The 20,995-nt window shown below is 37.6% G+C and overlaps 1 protein-coding gene across 5 annotated transcripts in view; it reads left to right on the plus strand.

Annotated features, from left to right (window-relative positions):
• KLHL32 (kelch like family member 32) overlaps window positions 1–20,995 on the plus strand; it is a 114,141-nt gene that overhangs the window by 36,148 nt on the left and 56,998 nt on the right. For 4 of the 5 annotated variants that reach the window (XR_001863765.1, XM_017739671.1, XM_008637729.2 and 1 more), the window contains exons 5-6: window positions 3,052–3,159; window positions 13,561–13,659. Coding sequence is in view for 4 of the 5 variants with exons in the window: in XM_017739671.1 (XP_017595160.1) it covers window positions 3,052–3,159; window positions 13,561–13,659 (207 nt within the window). In the remaining variant the exon portion in view is untranslated. The remainder of the gene's footprint in view (window positions 1–3,051; window positions 3,160–13,560; window positions 13,660–20,995) is intronic. The other variant, XM_008637730.2, reaches the window with a different exon arrangement.

Genomic DNA, 20,995 nt, shown 5'->3' on the forward strand with positions numbered 1-20,995 from the left:
ATACAGGAAGGACTTCGACCTGTTGGAATGAGTCCAGAAGAGGGCCACCAAACTGATTAGAAGGAGCACCTTTCCTATGAAGAAAGACTGAGAGAAATGATCTGTTCAGCCTGAAAAAGAGATGTCTTCAGGGTGTGTGTCCTTTCTTTATGTAGAGAGCGCCTTCAAGAAAGCTGGAGAGGGACTTGTGATAAGGGCAGGTAGTGATAGGACAAGGGGGAAGGCTTTCAGTTTAAGTGGAAGAGAGTAGGTTTAGACTAGATATTAGAAGAAATCCTGTACTGCGAGGATGCCCAGAGAATTTGTGGATGCCCTGTCCCTGTAAGTCTTCAATGCCAGGTTAGGTGGGGCTTTCAATAAGCTGGTTTAGTGGAAGATGCCTCTGTCCATGGCAGGGGGTTGGAACTGGATAATCTTTATGGTCCCTTCCAACCCAGATCATTCTATGATTCTCCACAAAGCCATAGTTGTGTCTTACCTGCAGCTACAGTTCTAATAGCCCACTGCACTCTTAGACTGTATCTGTAGTTATAAAATAAGGTGAATGAGGGCTTGTTGTCTGGCATTACACAGCATGTGACAATATGTCTAAACCTCTGTGAACAGCTTGGCTTTATCCATGCTATTTGGAACAGCTATGGCTGTAGTTATCTCCTGGACCATAGTCTGGGCATTGCCTGCGAGAGTGCTAGTTGGCAGGGCTCAAAGCTCTGCTGGAGGCTGTGTTCCGTAAATGCTGTGAGTGATTATGGGCAGTGACTGAGTTAGTGGCCTGATCCTGCTGAGTTTACTAAATTAGGTGTAGTAATAAACCCTGTGTAAAGACCATGTTGGAATCTCTGTGTTAAAATAATCTCCTAAAGATAAAGTTGCTAAATGTACACAGGAGAAATCATATAGGAATGATTCCTGGTTTACAGATAAGATTCAGTTAAGTGTTTCTTTGTATTTGTAACCTTAACTCATTGTGTGGAATATTATCCCTTGATCAGAATAAAAGCTATATTAGTAACCCCACTCTGTTTAGATGGTTCCTATGTACAGGTCTGTAGTGTACAGATTATTAGTGTAGCATGGTTGGAGGACACAGAGCATCTTTTACCTCTGAGCATTTCCAGTCTTTCTGCAGGCAGTCAGTGACGGAATTGAGTGTACAGAAGGTGTGCAAATCTACCCCTGGGTAGACAGATGTTGATTTGAGACTTTACTCTCTTTATTCAGGAATTGGTGTGTGAAAGGAATATTTTCCAAAAGGTTTATCTAGCAGTGAATTTCTGGGAAGAGAAGCTTATCTCTTCCAGACAGGGGCTGCAGGTCTGCTTTTCCAAGGAGTAGGTGGCTGATGGGTGGGTACCTTGCAGCTCCTGGCAAGCTCTGAAGCCTCACATTAGCTATTACATGACAACAAAATATCCAACTCTGATTACATTTTTAATGGATAAAAAAGGTGGCTGAACTTGTTAGAATTTAATTTTTTTTTCTCCCTAGCTATATTTCAGGGCAGTGTCTTACTGTGTTTGTTTGATAAGCCTTTTAAGCTATTTGTTGCTTCTTTTCTGTTGCCAGTTTGGAAGAAGCCCTGATACCACTTTAATTCAATAGAAATTGCAAAAATAGGACTAACTGTATGATAAATGTCATTCTTGCTTATACTGGATGATTTCCAGGAAACAGATTATGGTGTTTTAATGATTAAAAGTTCTAATATTTTTGAAGAAATTCCATATTTGCAGGAACCATTCAGTTCTTGAAGCCACCTGAGACTAGGTAAATTGTGGATAGTTTGAGTAAAGGTCATGTAGTCGTTCTTATGTGCTAAAGAGTTAGAGGGGGTAGGGCTTATTTTTTTTCCTTTAAATTCAGCACTCCTTGGTGGACAGATTGCACATATGAAATCCAGTGAGCTTGTTGACTGTCTCAGCTTCTGCAGGTATCAGCCAGAGTATAGGAAGAAGGTATCAGGGGTTATGTCCATGAGAAGTGCTTTGTTACTGGAGTTCTCCAAGGTGAAGTTTGGTAGCCTCCATAAAGGCGTTGAGTTCAGCATAAAATCTGCTTTAAGGTTTTAAACTTATCCTTTAAGGGGATAAGTTTAGACTTTCTTTAGTAGCGACAGATGGCAGAAGTGTTCAGTTTATTTGTTCACAGTTTACTGTTTAAAAACTCTGAGTGGTATATTTTGTTTAAAAAGTGTGGGAGGGTGCCAAAGAATGGAGAATGGGGCTGATAGAGAAGGAGTGGTAAGTAGGGGTAGTGCAGCAGGAGTGCAGGCTGGGAGGGAAGAGTGAAGGGCAAAGAAGTTTAATGGAGATGAGAAGAAAAAGATTCTCACAAAGATTCAGACACTGAGTAGGATACTGCTTCAGTCCAGCTAGGCACTTAAGACAAATAATCTGGAAAGTAAGGCTGGATGAAAGGGACAGTTGCTCTTCTCAGTGGTATTTTCACAGAAATTCTGTAGCACCTTGCCTATCTTCAGTTTAGGTTTTATGATCTGAGAAAATGGGCAATGACAAGCAAGGGAAGGTTGTAAGTTTAGGTGACTGCATCTCCATCATTCCTCTTAATTTAATAAGTTGAGTATTATATTGCACATATTCCAGTCTGAAATGCTTATTTGAAAAGGATTGCTTATAAAAGACGGTATTTTAACTGCCCCTTCTTCTCAAGTAATTGTGTATGGCTTACTGCTCCTTCTTATATATAATGATACTGTACATAAGTATTATTTTTAGTGGTGCTTGTGTAGACTCTTTTCCCAGAGTCCAGTTATTTTTTTTATTGAATGATACCTTATTGTGTGACTGGTCTTGCTGATTTCACCTGAATTACTTAGTTAAAAAATATATATAAATGGACCAAAGGGATTTATCTCAGTTTATCCAGAATAAGTTTTTGTATTTCTTTAATGATAAAAGGACTCAGTTGCAAGATTGATTGCTGTGGTGTTACTGAAAACTTGGTATAGATTTCATTCTAACTCTCAAGGCTGCTGCTGTTTGGAATTCTTATCCAAAATTGGTTAATGACATTTCTGGTTTTTTTCCATAGGCAATGTTCAGTCTCTGCATGGTTGAGAGTGAAGCTGATGAGGTGAATTTACATGGTGTCACAAGCCTCGGTTTAAAACAGGCCCTGGACTTTGCATATACTGGACAGGTATTGTACAGTTCTTCAAATTAAGAAACACAATCAAAAGCAACTGCAATAAAAACTGAGTATGACCTTTTTAGAGGTACTAGAAAATATTTTTCTTGTGAGCTATTCAGTATAAGATATTTTAGTTTAACAGGTCTTAGTTTTCTTATACTGTGGTGGATTTTTTTCTTCAGAAGGATTGTTTAATAAAAACAGTGCTTTATGTGCATCATTGTCAGGTAGGGAGCCATGTAGGACTTTCATGCCCTTTTTATAGTTGCCTGGCTATTCATAAAATCTTAATGTGAGTTGAATCTGCTTGCTAAATTAAATGTATTTCCCTTATAATAAATATTTATAAACTCTGCTGTGTTTGAGAAATTATATATTTGATGGGAAAAGTAGTGTCTTACTCTCTGGACAGATGCAGTTGAGGCATCTTTGTAAATGCTTATAAATTCTATACATTTTCATTGTGGCCCTCTTTATGACCCCAGGCTAGGTATCGCTTTATGGCACTTCGGAAAATGCAGAGAGATGCTCCTTTTCCCTCTGCCCCTTGCCCAAAAGAATGAAAAAAAAAGGGGGAAAAAGAAGTATTTATGACCTCTGCACTGCATGCTTGGACAGTGCTGCTGTGTGACTTCATCTCAGTTCACTGTTCATGGATAGTGAGCTATCATGAAACACCCAGCTGAGTATCATAGAACACCCTGCTATTTTTGCTTTGCACTCCAAAAATTCTAGATAACCAAACTATTTCTGGAATATCACTACAGCAGCTGAGTCCATTGACGTATTAGTGGCGTTTATTAGTTAATTTTGAAAAGGAAGGCTTAAATACATGTGATGTTAGTCTGAAGAGCTGTTGGGTTATAAAAATTTAAGGCATCTGCTTCCATACTGTGGATTGAGTATATGGACTTATTTGGGTCTTTTTGTTTTTTTTTTTGTTTTACTTTTTAAAGGAAACTAAATAGAAATAAGGGGAAAAAATTACCTGTTTTAAATGACCTATTTTTGTCACCAGCCCAGAAAACAGTTATGCTTTAGCATTGGTTTTGGAGACTAGCACTTGAATTTCTTTGAAAAAATTTGAGTTTGTGCTGTTTTGGAAAACACAATGTATTCAAAATTTCTTTGATATGAATGATAAACAGAGATGTCATACTATATTAGTGAATTAGCTGAAGATCTCAGTACATGACTTGTCATTGGTATGCTTTTTTTTCTTGCAGCTGAAAGCTTTTAAAAAAAATTGAATGTCTTTGATAAAAATGAAAATGTTAGGTACCTATCCTCTTAGTCATTTAAAACTATAGGTTGATTATTCTGAAGAGAAAACTCTGGTTAAATGAAAGTATCTTTTGAGAAGATGGGTTGTAATTGATTTCTGTCTGATCCATCCTGTCTGCTATGCTTAGAGGTATTCCCCATCTTTCTGCAAAATTCAGAGTTTAACAAACGCGTGTAAAATACATTGAGAACCTTTGAAAGACTGGATATGGCTTTTATGTAACACAGCAAGTGACCCCACGTTGCTTCCAGGGTAGTATCCTCAGATCCCTGGGAAATATGTACCTTCTGTCCTTGGCCCTTTAGAGACTTTTTGAGTCTTTCAGGCATAACCTACTTTCAATAAATGAGTGGGTTTCCTGAGTTAAATATAGCTGTGCATGTATGTATAGTTGCTCGTACGTATAAGTGATTATGAGGCGAAGCTTGCTCTGTGTCTGTCAGATACACCAAGTGCTACTTTGATGCACAGACAAATGAGAAGGATTCTGTAGTAGTTCTCTTGCAAAGATGCCTTTGAAGCACAACTCAGTGAAATGTGGGTCTGAGAATTAGCAGTGTCTCGTTTCCCTTTCATCCTTGGAATTCTCTTCTGGCACTGCATTTGTATGTATTGAGCATTGCTTGTGTTCTGACTCAGACTGACAGAATCTGGGTGAACATTTCAAGGCAGTGAGTGGGAGTAATCCACAAAGGCTATTAGTAAATAACTGTATTACTGGATGCTTACATCAGAGAGTTCTGAAAACAGAATTGTCTTTAGCTTGGTTTACAAAACTCCTCCTGTTTTTAAAAAACAAACAAAATATTTCTCAGTAATCCAGAAGTCACTTGTGCCAAATACAACCTTAGATTGCTCTGAAAATGTGGGTATCAAGATGTGATCTGAAGTGCCTCTTAAAGTGAAAACCATGAACTCTCTCTCTTCTTTTTATTTTAATCCTATTTGGCCAAAATGTTAGTTCAAAAAAATTGGTGTTTCTCTAGGTAACACGGTGGAAGTCCCTAAAATATCCTTGTCTAAACAGATAAGTAATTAGTTGCAGCTTTCTTCTCTTTACTTCTTTAATGTACTGCACTTACATTTGATACATTACACTTCAAACTGGGTGCAACTTTGTGTAAAATAATATACTGGAGACATCTGGTGGAAATATTTAATATTGCATGATGGCAATATTTGATGCCTGCAGTTTTTGAAAGTTATTAAAATGAAGAAATTTAATTTTCAGGATGACCATGAAATCTGAAATTACACTCTGTCATCCAAAACCCTGTCACACAACACTCTTTTTGTTAATTTGAAATCTTCCTGTGGCCTTAAAATGCAACCTTCATCTTCCTGTCTACTTAGGCAGACAGTACCTTACTGTAATTACTGTTGAAAATATTTTGCTTTTAAGGAAAAATTGATTTTTCAGAAAAAAAGAATGTTTTAAAACTCAAGTCAAGTATAAATAATTTAATTCCAACTGGACTAATCCATTACTATGGTCCTTAATAATTACAAAGAAAGAAATTTTGGTATAGAAATAAATAAAAATGGACAAAAGGAGTGGCAGTAGACTTTGATTTTGTTCTTTGCGTGTATGTTCTCAGTAATCATTTAATAATAAAATCTTCAGCAAAATATGTCTTAGATATGTTTCATCTCGTCCATAGGCATTTTACTATGTAATCCCCATATTCAGAATTCAGAGGTACAACTCTTTTCCTGTTGTAGTTGGTTCTTCTACTGTTGTAGTTCCCATATCCTTTCTTCCCAGAAGGGCTTTAAGGTCATTCTCTCTTTTACTTCATAGCTGGCAGCAGTAAGGCTAGGCCGGAGTCTCAGTGAGTAGATTACTCTCCCTTTCTTCTCACAAGGGCATTTTGCAAGTGTCAAATGTGCCTTGGAAGGGAGATGGATCAAGTCCAATCAATTTATGAACAATATGTTTTAGAATACTCATATGGAGAAGCATTTCAAGGCAAAGAGTTTGGAGCTCACAATCCCTACAGTCAAAATAAGAGCCTTAATCACTGTGTCAGAGACTCAGTTGTCTACTCTTTTTGACTACCTTTTATAATTTTAACTCTTTTGTTAAAAAGAGACAAAATCTTACTTGGAGGAATGGGATAGCCACGAAATAGGCCAGTGTAGTCGGCTGACAAGTCAGAGGAACACTGGCTTTAATTTGCAGGGGATGATTGTGATCCTAATTCAACAAAAATACAAATACACAGAGTCCTATGCATACTGAAGTGCTTCAGACTTGGATGTTCTTTGTAATTATGTTCTATCATATGTCTTTAATCTGTGGTAATAAATATTTTGCATTTAGATAGAATTTTGTTTGAGGACCTCAAAACACATTACAAAAGCAAGTAATCACTGTCCTTATTTTGTTGCATCACAGACAGGAAATTATTTTGGGAGAAAAGAACTTTCCAGAGACAGCACAACACACCTGTGGCTTTCTTAGTGCTTAATACCAAGTTCTCCTGACTAAGTCCCATTTTCCTAAGTGGCTGGTCTGTTTCTTTTCCCCTAAACCCTAATATTTTGTTTCTGTATTTATAGAAATATTATCCTGAATTAGCAAAGCTGAAATGAAAGCATTAGTGAGGAAGCCCTTATATATGAGGCTTTTTATGTTCTTTTTCCCAAAGTGAATTTTGGGGTAATTTTTCCTGTGATACTTTCATAGCCTGAGATTAACACAGCCTTCCTTCCTAACTATGGCATGTTGAAATGTTTCCTTTTATTAAAAGCCACATATGAAGCTGCACTTATAGTGATTCAAAAATAGGTTTTAAACTTTCTGTTACTAGCATATTTAATAGGTTTTATTTTACTCACAAAATGCTAATGTACCAGCAGTGTTTTAATAAAGGTAATATGAGTATATTATCCCAGTTACAAATCTAGAACTTCATTTTATTTCCAGGTATGTTGCTCCCAATATTACTTTAATGCATTATCAGTGTGAGTCCTATTTAACTATTGCCTTTACTTTGTATTCAGTTAGTTTGAAATCTGTCATCCTGTTGACAGCTATTATCTATCACTTTACCAAACAGGTTTCAGGAATTGGTAGAGTACCATCATGTGATTTTTCAAATTCATGCACACAAACCTCTGATTAGTTAAAGTATTATCTTACAGCTCCTTTGTGAAATTGTTCTTTCAGTTTAGTTATTTCTTTAACAAAAGCCATGAAAGAGTAGAAGATCTTCTTAGATAGTAAAGAATTAGTAGAAATAAATATTATTTCTAAGCACAACTATTTCTCCTTATAATTGCTTTGATTCCTTTATAGAATCTTGGCTTTCATCTCTCATCAACTCCCCTCCTCATTTGATGTTGACACTTTTTCTAGTGATCAACCAGTATTTCATCTGCCATTTTTAGTTAAGACCAGGGTAAGGCAGCTGTCAATATCTTAGTGCCTCTTATTATGTTAATCCTCTCTCTTGTGGATGGAGGTGTATTGCAAAGCTGTATTGTGATGGTTGATTTTCTTGGTTAAGTGACCTACTGCATCCTGTGCACAGCAGTTCCACTGGCTGCTTTTAGATAAAATGAATCAATTAAACTACCTGCTGTGCCCTAGCAAAAGTGACTTCAGCTATCCTTGCTCTTTTCTACTGGGGACAATATGCCAAAGTCATGTGTAACTGAATACAACAGGTGTATAATACAACTGTGTCTTACTATAAATACTTAACATCATTTTTCAATGTAATTTCAAAGGAAAAAATATGAATTTGATACTTAGATTTGGGCTTTTCCTTTTTCACTTCTCTCAGGATAATCTTGTTTCTGTATCTAGCGCTAGGTTACAGCTACTAGGTCCTAGGTTCACAGTTCAGCTACGGGTTGCCTAAGGGGCTTAGATATACAGAGCTTTAATTAACTCACTTTATGCAGTTCATTTTAGAGAAAATTAAATATTTGACTTCATGTGCTCTGGACAGGAATTAAGCTAGGGACAAGGTAGCTTTTCTAGTGCTGAAAGTGATTAAAGTAATGAAACACCTTCCCAAAGAAGAGTGAATTTGCTTGAAGTCTTGCTTATCTAAACCCTCTTTAATTACAGTAGTGGTACTTCATAGTGCTGTGAAGCTATGTCAGGGAAAGTTCAGGCTGGACATAATGAAAAGGTGGCAGGTCCCTGGAACAGGTTCTCCAGGGAAGTGGTCATGGCACCAAGCTTTGTCAGAGTTCAGGGAATGTCTGGACATGTGTTTAGTTTTGGACAGTTCTGCAATTAGCAGGGAGATAGGACTAGATGATCTTTATGGGTGCCCTCCAAATTGAAATATTCTATGGTTTTATGATGTATATCTGCTGTGCATTTAACACAGATTTTCTTCTAGTTTTCTGGAAAAATATTATGACATATCAGAGAAATGGTGGTCATGATTCTTTCTGGCTTTGGCTAATGAGACATCTGGATTTCATAGTGAGTGCTACCAAGCATTACGTGCCAGGGCATTGGGCAGTTGCTTGCAGGGGACTAGAACATTCTTTCCTCGCTCACTTTTTTGAAGCAGCACTTGTCAATGTGCAAGGATCTCAGTATTCAGCCAAATCATGAATGAACAGGGAGACAGCCAGAAGTGCTATCTGGTTGAGAGTGAAATGCAGTCTAAATTACTTTAAAAGAAAAGTTAAGGTGTTTGATTGCTCTCAAGCACACGGAATGATTTCCATCAGGCAAAAACAACTGATACTTTTGTTTGATGCCCGTCTTGTTTGAAATGCTGATCACTGCAAGTGGAGTCAAGGAGGAATTTTCTTTTTCATCAGAGTGGCAGGAGTCTTAGGAAATTTTTTTCATGTTGTCTGTGTTAAATTCCATACAGTTTACTTTCTAGAATTTTCTGACATTGCACTGCATATTTCCTTACTGTTACAGCACAATACTGGTTTATTTTTAATGTGAATCATGCCACCACCTCACCTTTCCATTGTCCCACAAACAGCTGTATGGAAATGAGAACAATATGGGGGATAAATGAGTAGCTGGAATGAAGGTGATGAAAGTGCATCTTAGTCTCTCCCTCTTTGTCTGGGTATGCAGTTTAGCCTTCTTGGGCCTAGAGTAGCTATTATTTAGTGTCTTTAAAAATCTGTGGATGGAATGTAGTGGCCTGCAGTATGCAGGGAATAGAATGTTCTAATTGTTCTTTCCAGATGTAAACCTCATGAGACTCCGCAGAGGTGACAGTTAATCTGCATCTTACCTTCTCCCTCAGGCTGTAAGTTGCTTTGTTGGAAAGGACAGTTTAAGGAGTTTCCTTCTCGTTCTGTTTTGGCCATTACTGCCCTCTTTGCTCTGACCTTACAATTTTTTTTTGTTGGCCTATACTGCTTTGTTGGCTGTAGGAGGGTGGGTGCAGGAGGCATTAAAGGAGTAGGGGGACATTTTTGATCTGTGGACAGTGTGAAGATGAGGCCTGAGTAGTTGTCCTTGGGAAAGGTTGGTGGTTCATATACACTCTGTTGCCACAAGAGTCCCAAAGAGGATTGAAGAGAGAGGCAAGATATATGATATCAGTTAAGTCTTTTCCCATGCTTACCCACCATCCTAAGGTGTTGGAGGGGATGCAGGTTGAGCTGGGAAAGGAAGAGAGAAATCTTGGGGTAAGAGGGAATAAATTCTAGTTTTGAACTGCTGGCCAGAGGGTAAAAATACAGAGCGGGCTGTTACGGCCCACATGTCTCTGTAACCATGAGGCAGGTTATAAAATTCCCTTTTCTGCCTCAGAATTGTGCTTTACAAGGTCAGGTTTAATTTACCATTTTCTAGTTCTTGCATTTGCAAAGAAGCTTTCTGCAATATATCTACAAAGCATAAGTGGGTAAGTTTCCCGATAGATTTAGATTGTATGTCTAAAAGTAGTGGATCTAAGAAATTGTGTAATCTGCCTTTCTGGATCTTGTGAACTCAGCATTTTGTTACAACCAGCCAATTTTTGCATTGCTTCAATCCCTTGGCCTATGGATCTGGCCACAGTAGGGACTGGACTGTATTTGGTACATCCTCTCTGAAGGGCTTGTGGCATGATAAGGAGTAGAACAGCTGCTTTGAGGAACAGGTTTCCTGTTTGAAAACAGTCACTGTAAGAGACAATTAGTTTGTCAAAGTAGATCAGTTTGAAAACGAGCAGTATGTCAGGCTTGATGGCTTAGGAAAGGAAGTTACTCATGTATCGGCAAGATCTGCCTGTTGTGTACAGGGAAATGGTGCTTAAGGAGATTTTCTTGGGTACCATCATATGTCAGAGAGAAGTTGAGAGTGTAATGAAAATTAACCCTTAGAAATAAGGATTGAATGGAGGGCTGATTGTAAAATGCAGCCAGGTGCAACACATTAATTGCTTCTAATTAATCTTAATGTAAAAACAGTACAGGAACCAGTTTTGATATTGTCTGTGTCATACGAAGGCACATTCTTCATGGTGAAGGTTGCAGTTATTGTCTGAATTTGATGGGTCCAAATTACTCTAAGTTTCTGTCCCAGTAATTATGCTTCATAACCTTGGAGTTGAGGATGGATTACAGAAAATGATAAACCTTCTCTCTATTTTTCACACTAAAATTTTATGATGAATTTTGAAGTTGTGAATCCAAAGTAGACCTCAGTTTCACTCTCCTTAATTTGCAATAAGTATCACTCTGTAGACCACAGAGTTATTGTTTTGAGAGTTAGACAAGCAGAGGAGGCTCAGTCACTGTGTGTACTGGTGGTGTGCATGGGGTGGTATTTATGTGCATTTACTGTTTATATTGAGCTGGAATGCCTGTATAACATATAAACACCTGTGCTGGTAATTAATAAAAAACAAGCAATTGCTTTAGTGTATAAAAGCTGAAAAGTGTGGAATAATTGTGAATTACCACAGTTTCAGTAGAAGGAAAGCTTCCAATATTTATTTCCTTCTTTACTTACCATTTGCTTTTCCTTATGGATTTCTCCAGCATGAAGTTTCCTGATGGTGAACATTTAGCATAGATGAATTAGTATTTTTGCCTGTATGCAAATGAATGAGTATTGAATAAAAGTTCAGATAGTTCCATATAAGGCAAAGTTTTGTGAAGAGATAAACTAGACTTTCCTCAGTTCTCTTGGGAAACACGAAAGTCAATCTGTTTTCTCAGTAGAATATATCTTGCATGGTATAGGGGGGCTGTAAGAAAATGGAAGAACATGTAAGAAATACATCTGCCACCTTGAAATGAACTTTTGTTGCTGACTTTTTGCAAATCACCTCTAGACAGTAGCCAGCTACCCTTCTTGCCTCTTGTCCTATTTCTCATCTTATAGGGCTACTAGTGTTATTTGTAAATGGGTTGCTGTAGCTTTAAAATACATTAGTATTATCACTGTTAAATACAGTTTTCTATGCCTACAAGGTATTAATCTGCTTAGGGTTCTGGTTCTCTGGCTGACAAAGTAAGTAACGTGCCATGGGATGGCAACTTCCTCAGTGTCAATCATACCTGAATAAAAAACACTGCAAGGTCTATATGAGCTTGTTTATAGTCAGTCTGACCTTGAGTTCTCACTTGAAAATACTTGACAGTGATGTGCTTTTATTTTTTTGTTTGTTTGTTTTTAATATCCGTGTCTAGTGGAGATACTTTTGTAGCTGAAATCCATTCTAACTTTCCATTGAACTACCTCTCACCACGTGCAGCAACCTCAGTAGCACCAGCCAAAAACCTGGGTTGTACTGGGCCTGATTTTCATTTACAGTAAGATCCTTACATCCTTTATCTAGCCTTTCTGGCTAGATAAAGAGCCTTCATATTATATATAGTATATAAATGACGTATAATGTTCACTTAAAACCTAGTATTAATAAATACAGTGATTTGCACAAGCATTAAGGATGTCATACACTGCCAGAACTCAATGTAAATGAGTTCTTGATATAAACAAGGATCAATCCCCTTCTCTCCTCTCCCTAATATATCCATTATGTTGGAGATATTTTGTGGTTTTGCTTAAAGAAGTGCATACACATTTTTTCATTTCCCTAAAAAATAGTTAAACTACCAAAGATGCAGGTGAGCATCTTTCCTTTTGTTTTCTATTTTCCTTATTCCACTGCACTTGAGGTATACAAATGATGCTGTGAGATAAAACTGAATTATACGGGCAGAAGAAGAAGGATCTGAAAGCAAGCTTTACTTCCCTGTGGAGCAGTGAGAGACTGACCTCATGTGGTATGAAACCAAAGTTGCCAGGGGAAGTACAAGAATAAAATTTAATAAACTGAGCATCTTTGAAAAATTAATTTTCCTCATGCATTTCTGATTTTTTTGGGGATGTTGTACTGCTTAAAAAATTTTTGTCCGGATAGTTTGTAGTCTGATTGCTAATAAGTTGACCAGTGTCCATATTCCCAAAGACATTTTTGTGTCCCAAAAGGGGTGCTCTAACAAGCTGACCCCAAGACAGCCGTCTATGAGCTGTGGCCCAATTATTCTTACTGCTGCCTGTACATGATTTTAATTGAAATGAGTAGGAGTTTCATGTGAGCAAGTAACTGAATAATCAGTCTTGGTTTCTAAGCCCTTTCTGGCACTTCCCCAGCAACATGCTCATTGTGCCTTCAGAGCCCTGCTCTGTAAAATGAAGACAGGGCTTAGGAAAATTATAAAGTGGCACTATGCAGAATAGGCAGGGTGTTCCTTGTCTGTATATGTTTTGCATGAATGAATAAGATTAATAGTGGAGACTTCTGAGTCAGTTCTGTTGGCCTGATTCATCAGTATATATGGAAGGATCTAAGTATACACATAACAAAAGGAGTCTCAGGTTTTTTTTAAAAGTCTCCTTAAACAGCACACATTTAGTTTCAAAGGATTTAGGGGATATTGTGACTAGAGACCCTCACAGGGGAAAAAAAAGCAAAAGGAAAGGTTAAAAAATCCTTAGGGAGATTCAGATGAACTTTAGAAACTCTGATCCCTATTCTGCAAAGACTTCTCTATATGCTTAATTGTATTGTATGTTTCTGTTCTTTATGTTGACCTAAATATCTGAAATAACAAAGGCCTTTAGTACTTTCTGCAAGTACTCTGAGTACATCTTCCAGGTGACAAACCTTCCATTTTCTTCTTTACAGATCCTCTTGGAACCAGGGGTGATACAGGACGTCCTAGCAGCTGGGAGTCATTTGCAGCTGCTGGAGCTTCTCAGTTTATGTTCTCACTATCTCATTGAGGTGAGGCTTTTTGGCCTGATCAGCTGTTTCTGTTTGGTACACTTTTGTTTCAAGCCTAATTGCAGTAGAAGACTATTAGTGCAATACCTGGTACACTGTAAATGTCAAGAACTGGATTTCAGGAGATGTAAATTTTGAGTGGAATTTGGGTTTCAGTTTATGGTAGATGCTTTATCCCTCCATCCATTTTGTCCATTTCATTCCTGAAAACAAGAATGGTCCACTGATTAATATCAGCACATGGGAATTAGATTCCCTCTTTTACCAGGGAATTTGCTTTCTTCTACCTCAGTGTACCACCAAATGTGAAGATATTTCCCTATTGGGATCATGAGTATTGTGACAAATTCAGATGTGTAATTCTGTGAATATTGATGTGTATTTCAGGGTACTACAACCTCTCACTGAAGGAAGAGGGCTTGTTATAATGGTACCTTATTCTCAACTGGCCTCATGCCCATAATGCCAATGTCTTTATAAAACAAAAAATTTGAGTTGCAGTAAAGTTTTTTTTTGGCTTGTGTAGGAAATGACTTATGATGATAGCAAGAACACGGCTTTGATGGGTATCTGTGAAATGCCTTCTAAAAATAAAATGGCAGTAGCAGTTCTACAGAGCTGTTTCCTGCTCTCGGTAACTTTTCAGTACCGTTTCTGAAATCGGATGTGTTAACTGCATCTGGGCAGCACTTGGGCACGAAGATGCACATCAGCACAGTGCTCTTAGTATGCACTTGCCTTCCAACAGCGTGACTGCCTTTGAACAGTTGGAGTGTGCTTGGCAGCATGCTGAGCTGCTGAGTACCAGGGGCATGCAGGATCTCGTGTTAAGAACTTCAGGATGTACTTGAAGGCTCTGTGTCTTACAGAGAAAGAATCTGTTCTCTGAGTGTTAGCCTTAGGAAACCCTTCAAAATGTATGTTCAGATAATAAGGAGGTATTAATTTGTGCATTATAAATTGATTAGAAAGTTAAAGGAGCTGTCAGAGTGCTGCAATTGGTATATTTTTTTTTTCAGGGATGCAAGGAGGAACTTAATTTTTCTGAGAAAGTGGAAATGGGTTGTGATGGGAGGGATGGTTGGTTTGAGAAATAAGAACTGTGAGATACCAAATAAGCCACAAAACCATTTGACCTACTAATGTCAGGCAGGCATGGGAAGGGGTTACTATAATGAGAAAGATATAAATCAACACTAGTAGGCATACTAACAACCAGTTAGTGTGAGTATGTCTGTGATGCTTATATGTGGCTCTTACTTTGTCAGAAATTGAACTAAAGAGACTATTACAACAAAGAACCTACAGAAAATATTAAAGAGTATGGAAAAGACTGAATATTGTGCTCATGAAGCAGGGATGTGAGAGGACTTAGGAAAAGAGCAGGTATATGCTCAACATAAATCCTTGTGCCAACTTTTTCTATCACCTGTGTTGAGTAGCCTCTAGTATTTTTAGCCCTTCCCTCAGCACCATCTTTAAACTTTTAATCCCAAGGCCATTGCAGGGGAGAGACAGACAACTACAGAGTTACCAGTGCTTTGAATCTTGTCCTTAATGTGCAAGCTATGGTCAATTATTTAGGAATAGATTGCTAATGAATTAAAAAATAAATCAACCCCAAAATCACACTAGCCCCATTATAGAACCCAACACTCTGGAGTTAGTAAACATTTCTTCCAAATTACTCTGTATTAACAGACCAGTAAAAATTCTCTGGACATGAGAGTCATAGAAACCTTTAGGCTGGAAAAGCTCTTTAAGATGAAGTCCAACTGTAAAAAGATTGCAAAAGATTCAGAGGTGTTTTAATTCCTCTCCTGCTAATGGTTTTTCCTGTTGCTCTCATGTCTTTAGATGCATTTTGTCTAATGTTTATTTGCATGTTTTTTCTGTTTCTACAACTTAGAGGATAACCATGTCTTTCATGAGTTACAGAAACCGCAACTCTGTGGCCTGCAGTTGCTGTAGGATGTGTGAAAGATGTGAAAAAGCACTGTTGTGTTCTGAGTAGTGTGCCAGGGTAGGACAACTGGAGCTACACTGTTGTGAAAATTAAGAGGAAGTGGGACCCAGTGTCCAGATTTATAGCAGTAGAGGGAGGGAATAAGGTAGTGGAAGAAGGGTAGGGGAAAAAAAGAGGAGAATATGTGTTGGAAGACAGAGAGCAGTGCTAGTTCTGTAAACTATTTTTGAATCAGGGTCTCATCATAAAAGTTTGGAATCTGCATGCACATCTGTGGGGTGGCTGTAGCTTGTATCATGTTGGGATTTAGGCTGTATTTTACAGTATTTTTCTTATGAAGTTCACCTCAGCAAGGCATATATGTAGACAGATTTGCAGTCTGAATAGATCCCAGTAAGAATTTACCTGTCTTGTTTGTTTTGTACAGTTGCAGTCCATGCAAGTAATCAGTCTTGAGTAGTTGCTGTAAGTCTTTTTAACAGAGGTCAACAAGATTAAGACCATGATATCTTTCAGGGTCCAAACTAATTATACCAAATATCTGTTTATGTTCTACATAGTATTGTGTGACTTCAAAAAATACCTTTTGCCTTATTTTAGTACTATCTGCAAATAAAATCCAGGTAGTTAAAGAAGGCTTCCTTAAAGCCACTTATCCTAGCTGCAGTTGGTAACTGGGGTGTCTTGTCACCACATGTGCTGTGATACAGATGCTGGAAGGGGAGTAGTGCTTGCCCTTTTTCTTCCTGATAAATGAGTATGCCAGAGTTCTTCATTTACAGTGCTACTGAATTACTTTCATGCTGTTTTGAGTTGTTGAAATATCATGAACTTAGCTTAGTTTAGCATAAATTCAGGAAATGCAGTGTGTGGGATCTAGCTGTCATTTATTGTGTAATGATGACACAGAGTTTTAACTTGTTAGGATTATCTTTAACTGTTTTGATTAGACCAAGCTTTTCCTGTATGAGTGCTGCTCTTATTGTTAGCACTTGTTCCAGCTCTTCTCTAGATATTCCAGGTCGTCAGTTTATTGGAACGGTCTTGAGCAGTTTCATCTTTTCTTGATACTTTTATCTGGGACCTGTAATAATTCCATGCATTTTGATAAGGAGGGTGTTTGTTGCTACAAATGCAATTGGCATTGCCCATTCAAGTATAGGTTTCCAGGCACATTGGTAGTCTGTGAGTTTCCAAAGAATACTGTACTGATCTGATTCAGCTAAGATGGTTGCTGAAGTGTCTGATTATCAAGAATTATTTGTAGTGGTCTGGGGACAGAGTAATTTCCAGCCAATGCTGACTTTTATATTGACTGGTCTTTAAGGAATTTCCTCTTGGTTGCCTCAGAATAAACAAAATGTTATTTTGACTATGATAGATCTTCTTTCTTATTGACTAAACAGCTTAGAGGTCTTGAATTTGTAGATGAATCTCAAGAATATATCTGTAACAAATTGTTTAAATTGCATTTATGGCAATTTTTTAAAGAGTTCTCAATCAAAGGAAAGACAGGAAAAAGAAGAGGAACGTTTTCTCCCCACCCTCAATTAGGTAACGCAATGGACATTTCTGACAACACTGCTAGTTTATTAAATGCATTTTATCATCTATAAACTTCTCATTATCAAATGTTTTGATAATGTTCTCATTATCAAAATTGTAGCATCTAATGTTGATTCAATATTTTAATTTGAAAACTCATGCTCATTTGAGATTGATAATTTACTAGTTTTTATTTTAAAACAGTAGTAAATAATCTTTTCTTTATTTGCTAACAAGAAATGCCCAAGTATGCCTTACTTTAGGTCTTAATTCCAGCTTTGTGTTGTGCAGACTTCTCTTTTATCAGCATTGTCATATCCTGAATTATGATTATTCCACAACCTCTGCTGCTTGGGGGTTTTGTTTCCATCTTCATTTGTAGAGGGGGACTCTTCTGAAGCATGCTGATGTATTTTATTTGAGATACATACATATTCATGAATCTCTCATGTCATCTGCATAATTCTCAGGTACATTAAACATTGAAACAAGGCTTGTAAGCACGCACATCTGTCTCAGGCTGAGCAAACGGTAAGGCAATGCGATTTTTCTTAACTGCTACAGAGGTGTGGGAGAGCTAAAGACTTGAACTTTGTGTCTTCAGTGGCACTGAGGTCTGTGGTCACTCACACAGCATTTGCTTGCAGCGTGCACATCCAATTCTTTTAGATTCTTGTTTCCCAAGTTCCTCCTCCAGGTCAGATTGATTGTCAGTTTGGGGTGAGGTTTTTCAAAGGAGGCTAATGCAGAGAGCTGCAGCCAATAGGCAAACTTCGAAATATAACGGGAATGGGTTATCTGAATATCTTCTTTCCCTTTTAAAAGTGGACCATATCTGTCATATGACATTGGAGAAAGCAAGAGATAGCTAATTAAAGGCATTAAAAGTGATGGACATCTGAGACTGGACTTTTTAAGTAGAACTGTAGAGAACATGGTATTAGATAGTATGCTTGTGATGACCTATTTTGCCCTTTAAAGCTTTTGAGTGTTTTTCTGGAAGACAGATGACAACTTTATTCTTACGCAAGAGCATAAATGTGTTAAAACATTTATTCAGAACATAAAAATGTTTGTTTCATATGTATATATGAGTTACATAACTGGTTGTAGATCTAAGAAGTTTTGTCTTTCCTCAGCTGTTTGTGTATTCAGTACCAGAGAGCCACAAACTGCAAATTATTTCAACAATCAAAGAGTCTTAATAAGGAGGGAATGCTATTGAGAATAAAAGTTTTTAATGGAATTTCCTTCTACTGATCAACATAAGCTTAGTATTGTGTGGGTAGTAATTGGTTTTTAAACCAGAGGTTGATTTCCACTGGTATTCAGGGATCTGGGATATTGGACTGTCCATAATTGAAATCTTAAAGCTAAGTGATTTTTCTGTGTATTCTGAAGTACAATTTTTTTTTTCAGTGGAGTTCTAGGTACATCCTGAGTTACGTTCAAGGTACAAGGGTGATAGCTGTGAGTGAGGGGTTCAGAAGCTGCAGAATGGTCCAAAGCAAAGCACTCAGTTCTGAGAGGCAGGATGTGGTATGACCATTAGATAACATATATCCCTTTAATTTTATGCTGCCTGATCAGGCACTTTTTGTGAAGAACAAATTAAGTTTACACACTGGACAGAGTCTGGGATATCATTTATGTTATGTTTATTGGTGAGATAGTGGCATCGTTTCAGTACAGACTTATGTGAAGTGACTGTCCTTGTACTTAATGCTGGAAATGATTTCTTATTCTCAGAGTTTCTGCGAGGAGCAGGTATAGTAGACATGAGCAGTGATGATCCCGATTGCCACTGAAGTTACTCTGACTTGTAAAAAACTGTTCTTGGGATCCTAAATGTTTTTGTGTCAAGTGAACTTGAAAATTTGATGCTGATTTCCCCATTAGTTTTAAGTGCATTAGGTTCCCTGCTAAATGGTAAATGTACCATATTACTTTTTGGAAACTTCATTACATTAAATGGAACTCTGCTACAGGTGTATCTGCTGGCTTGCTACTGATGTCAGTCATACCATCTTTAAAGAGAGCTAATTTAAGCTAAAAAAAAAAGGGCATTTTAGGTGAGTGATTAAAATAAGCCTGAACACAACATTATACAACAGCAGTCAACTGGAATTTTCTTGGAACTGCCTCTGTACTGCCCTGCTCTGGATTCTTGTATACAAAAGCAGGCAGTGAGCAGGATCAGACGTGGAATACAAAAATAAGATTAATCAATTCACAAATTATAAAATAAGGCCTCCTGTGATAATTCATGGTAATAATTGAAACAGGCAAATTGTCTTGGGTAGGGGCATTTGATTTTTAAACTTCTACTGTGATGGTCAATTTAGGCTTATAAAACAAAGTTTTTTCATGGTGTACAAATGCCTAATGATCTGAATATTTTCTCCTTCTAATTTTAAACTATTTGAATGTGTTGTGGATTGAAATATGTTACTGTTTTTAAATGGAAGAAGCCACAAATGAATTTGCATGTGGAATTAAAAGGAGGAGTGTGCATGGTTTATATATGTGGGTAGGCCAGAGCTTCAAAGCTATTTATCTTTCTTAAACCCAGCGTCTCCATTTGGAATGGTGCCAATAACAATCCCAACTTTCACTAAGATACACTCCTTCAGAGATGAATTAATTCATACACCAGAGATTGAGAGCATCACCTTTGTATTGCTAGAAGCCCCAGATCAGGTGGGATTTTAGCTCCTGGGTTTTTCATATAGAGCGAATTAAACTGCTGGAAAGAAAATCCAAAGGTCATCTAGCAACCAAGGCTTGCTTTTTTTAACTAATACTGAGTTTTTAATCTAAGTACATGCATGCACACTCTGCACACTCCCCTCAATGCCCCAAAATTAGTCACCACCAGCAAACTTAAATCTACCAGCTTTATCCTGTGGTGAAGTAACCTTCCCATGCTAAGAATACAAAGTAGACAAAAATAATGTTGTCTTGCATTTTCTGGTTTTAAGTGTTACACAACCAGTTGTTGCTGTGCTAGCCTGCTATTTTTTGAAGGAGCAAATTTTGTCAGCTGTTGTCATTGAGCTATTGGCAGTCATTAGAAAAGTTCTTGGACAAAACTCAGAAATACCTTTGGGAATTTTTCTCTGCTATCTCTTTAATATACTGATACATTACAGAGATAATGATCTATATATGTGAAATGTGAATGCACTAGTGAGGATTCCAACTGAAAATGGGACTCAGGAAAAAAATGATGGTGTTTTTCTCCATTTTTCGGTTGTGTCAGTGAGGAAAGTGAAAATACTCCAAAGTGACAATACCCAGTCACTTTGAATCCCATTCTTACTGCAGTCCACTTGCTGCTATTTATCTGCAATATGAAATGAATCTGATGATGGATGTGTAAAAAAATGGTGCTGCAACATCTAGGTTAACTATTGCTGGCAAGATCAAAGCTCCCAAGCTGTCTAGGTAGTTGTATGGATACACATTTCCAGTCCTCTGCAGTGAAGTTACAGGAGAGGTCACAATTTGGGAAGAGGCAGTTGTGCTGTACCTGCCATCTCTTTGCAGATTTTGTCAGGAAGGGAGAGCAGCTTTGGCATGTGTTTTAAATAGGAACAGAGAAACTACATTGCTTCGTGGTTTCCCTCCCTGCCCTTCTCATGTTCTGGCCAGTGTAGCCTCTTTAGATGACCTTTCTGTCCACCAGTCCCTGGAAGATTACTGCTTCTGGAATCTTTCCAGTATTTTTATAAAGTTGTAAATGGGCTGATGAATGACATAATGCTTAGTGTAAAAAATTCTTCTTTGGTTTTATTACCATCTGATCAATACTAATGTTTTATG

Source organism: Corvus brachyrhynchos, unplaced genomic scaffold (genome assembly GCF_000691975.1).
Source record: "Corvus brachyrhynchos isolate BGI_N302 unplaced genomic scaffold, ASM69197v1 scaffold14, whole genome shotgun sequence".
NCBI lineage: Eukaryota > Metazoa > Chordata > Aves > Passeriformes > Corvidae > Corvus > Corvus brachyrhynchos.